We start from the raw sequence: 2,164 nt of genomic DNA, 5'->3' as shown, positions 1-2,164 counted from the left end.
ACTGGAGCGATCCATGGTCTGTCCGGATCCTGAAGGGTTTGCCATACAGAAAATGATGAAAAATGCTTACTCCTAATACTATTGCGTACAGTTCTTACGAGTAGTGCAGTAATTTCTAACACTTTTTGAAAAACACTTCGAAAAATAACCGATCACTTTTTCCTGTTCGTCTTGTATTGACTCAATACCGCGCCCCGCCGCAACATTTGACGCATCCGTATCAAGTATAAACGGAAGTGATTCGTTCGGGAAAGCAAGTATCGGTGCACTACAGAGTTTGTCTTGTAGTTCACGGAAACTATTCTCCGCGGCATCATCCCAAACGAAAGGTTTGTTAGCTTCAGTTAATTTGTGTAATGGCTTGGCCACGGTGGCAAAATGCACGATCATTCTACGATAGTATGAGCAAAGTCCGAGCCAAGAACGCAACTGGCGGACATTTTGAGGTCTCGGCCAATTTCTGATTGCTTCTGTTTTCTTAGGGCATGGTGCTATACCTTTCTCACTTATTTGATGGCCCAGGAAATTCAGGACTTTCTGAAAGAAATAACATTTGGAAGCTGACAGTTTTAAACCTGAAAGTCTTATTCTTTCAAACATTTGTCTTAGGTCTGCTAAATGCTTTTTAAATGTATGAGAGTGGCAGAGCAGATCATCAAGGTATATAAGGCAGATCTTATACACTAAGTTTGTCATTACTTTTTCCATCAGTCTCTCAAACACTGCTGGGGATGTTGCCATACCGAAAGGCATTACTTTCCACTGATACGTTTCTCCTCCGATGCTGAAAGCGGTTTTATGTCTATCTTCTTCTTTTATTGAGATTTGATGGTAAGCAGACCTGCAATCCATAGATGAGAAAAATTTGTAACCCCCTAGAGATTCTATACTTTGTGAGATTTTGGGTAACGGATGTGCATCAAACTTCACTTTTGTGTTGACCTTCCTAAAATCTATACAAAAACGAATTGACTTCCCATCTGGTTTTGGGACAATTACTACGGGACTAAGCCATGCAGATTTGGTAGGTTCAATAAGGTCTTTATCAAGAAGTTTTCTTTTTTTCTTTCTCTGCCATCTCTCTCTTTGCAAGTGGTATTCTGTAAGGTGGTGTTCTAACTGGTTTGTTGTCACCTGTATCAATTGTGTATTCTACAAGATCTGTATGACCTATATCATCATCAGATTTGGAGAAAATATCTTGAAATTCACATAGTAAGTCTTTAACTTCTTTCTTCTCTTCTTCTGTTAAGTCTTTAGTACTTCTTTCATAACACTCTTTTAAATGGTCAGGGATTTCTTGTGAAGATTTGTTTGTCGATTTACTGGTCGAAGGGGTCTCAGCTAAATTCGTTGGTATGATCTCGGGTAATTCTGTGCCTTCTAATGTAGCGATAATTGTGTTCTTGTAGAGACGGATTGGCGTATTCTCTAAATTTGCAATTCTTATCGGTATAAGTCCTAACTTTGGTTCTACTAAGGCTCTAGCCACTAATATGTCATGGTTTTCCATAAAGTTCTGACTGGCTTCAACAACACCTGGCTTATCTTTCGGGTATGGATCAATAGTTCTACCTGTGATTATCATTTCTGTATCTGGAGGTACTTCTATGTCATCTGTTATTGCTATTCTGCACATGTGAACCTCTCTCTCTGTCGAATAACAGTACAACCGTTCACCATTTAAATTTATCATGTGTTTGCTAAATAGTAGGTCACAATTTTGCGATAGAATGAAGTCTCTACCTAATATAAAATCATTGCGTATTTCGGCTAAAAGTACCCAAATCTCAAAAGTCTGACTGCCTATTTCAAGTTTTATTTTAGTTTTGCCTTTAAATGGGGCTGTATCACCTGTAATACCAAGAAGGTTTGCATTTTCTGGGAGTATCTTAGGTTTCTCTGTCTCAGAGAATTTATCTAGGAAAGAACTTTTAAGAATGGTTTGCATTGGAACCAGTATCAAAACAACATTTTAAGGTCATGACCCTGAACTTTAGCAGCATGAAAAAAGCCTTCATATTCTGTATTAGATTTTATGTTCAATATCTCTGGGCCCTGTTGTTGTTGTTCGGTCGTCCTGTGGGCCTCCAGGATGACCTTCTCTCGTTTCCCGACAAGTTTGCTTGGGCGTTGCTGTAAGTTGACTGTCTGTTTGTGTCGG

General features: G+C 39.0%; 1 protein-coding gene across 1 annotated transcript; it reads right to left on the bottom strand.

Moving 5' to 3' along the window:
• Nucleotides 1-1,045: 1,045 nt before the first annotated feature.
• On the bottom strand, nt 1,046-1,951 carry LOC128550817 (uncharacterized). Its single transcript, XM_053530642.1, has one exon. It carries the CDS (start codon nt 1,949-1,951, stop codon nt 1,046-1,048), a length of 906 nt encoding a protein of 301 aa, XP_053386617.1.
• Nucleotides 1,952-2,164: the final 213 nt, after the last annotated feature.

The sequence above is a fragment of the Mercenaria mercenaria genome, chromosome 18, assembly GCF_021730395.1.
Source record: "Mercenaria mercenaria strain notata chromosome 18, MADL_Memer_1, whole genome shotgun sequence".
Classification (NCBI taxonomy): domain Eukaryota; kingdom Metazoa; phylum Mollusca; class Bivalvia; order Venerida; family Veneridae; genus Mercenaria; species Mercenaria mercenaria.
Note: the sequence above shows the minus strand (reverse complement) of the source record. Positions and strands in the feature narration are given on the sequence as shown.

Coding starts and splice junctions, on each gene's coding strand:
- LOC128550817 (XM_053530642.1), bottom strand. CDS start 1,951: ATGCAAACCATTCTTAAAAGTTCTTTCCTAGATAAATTCTCTGAGACA.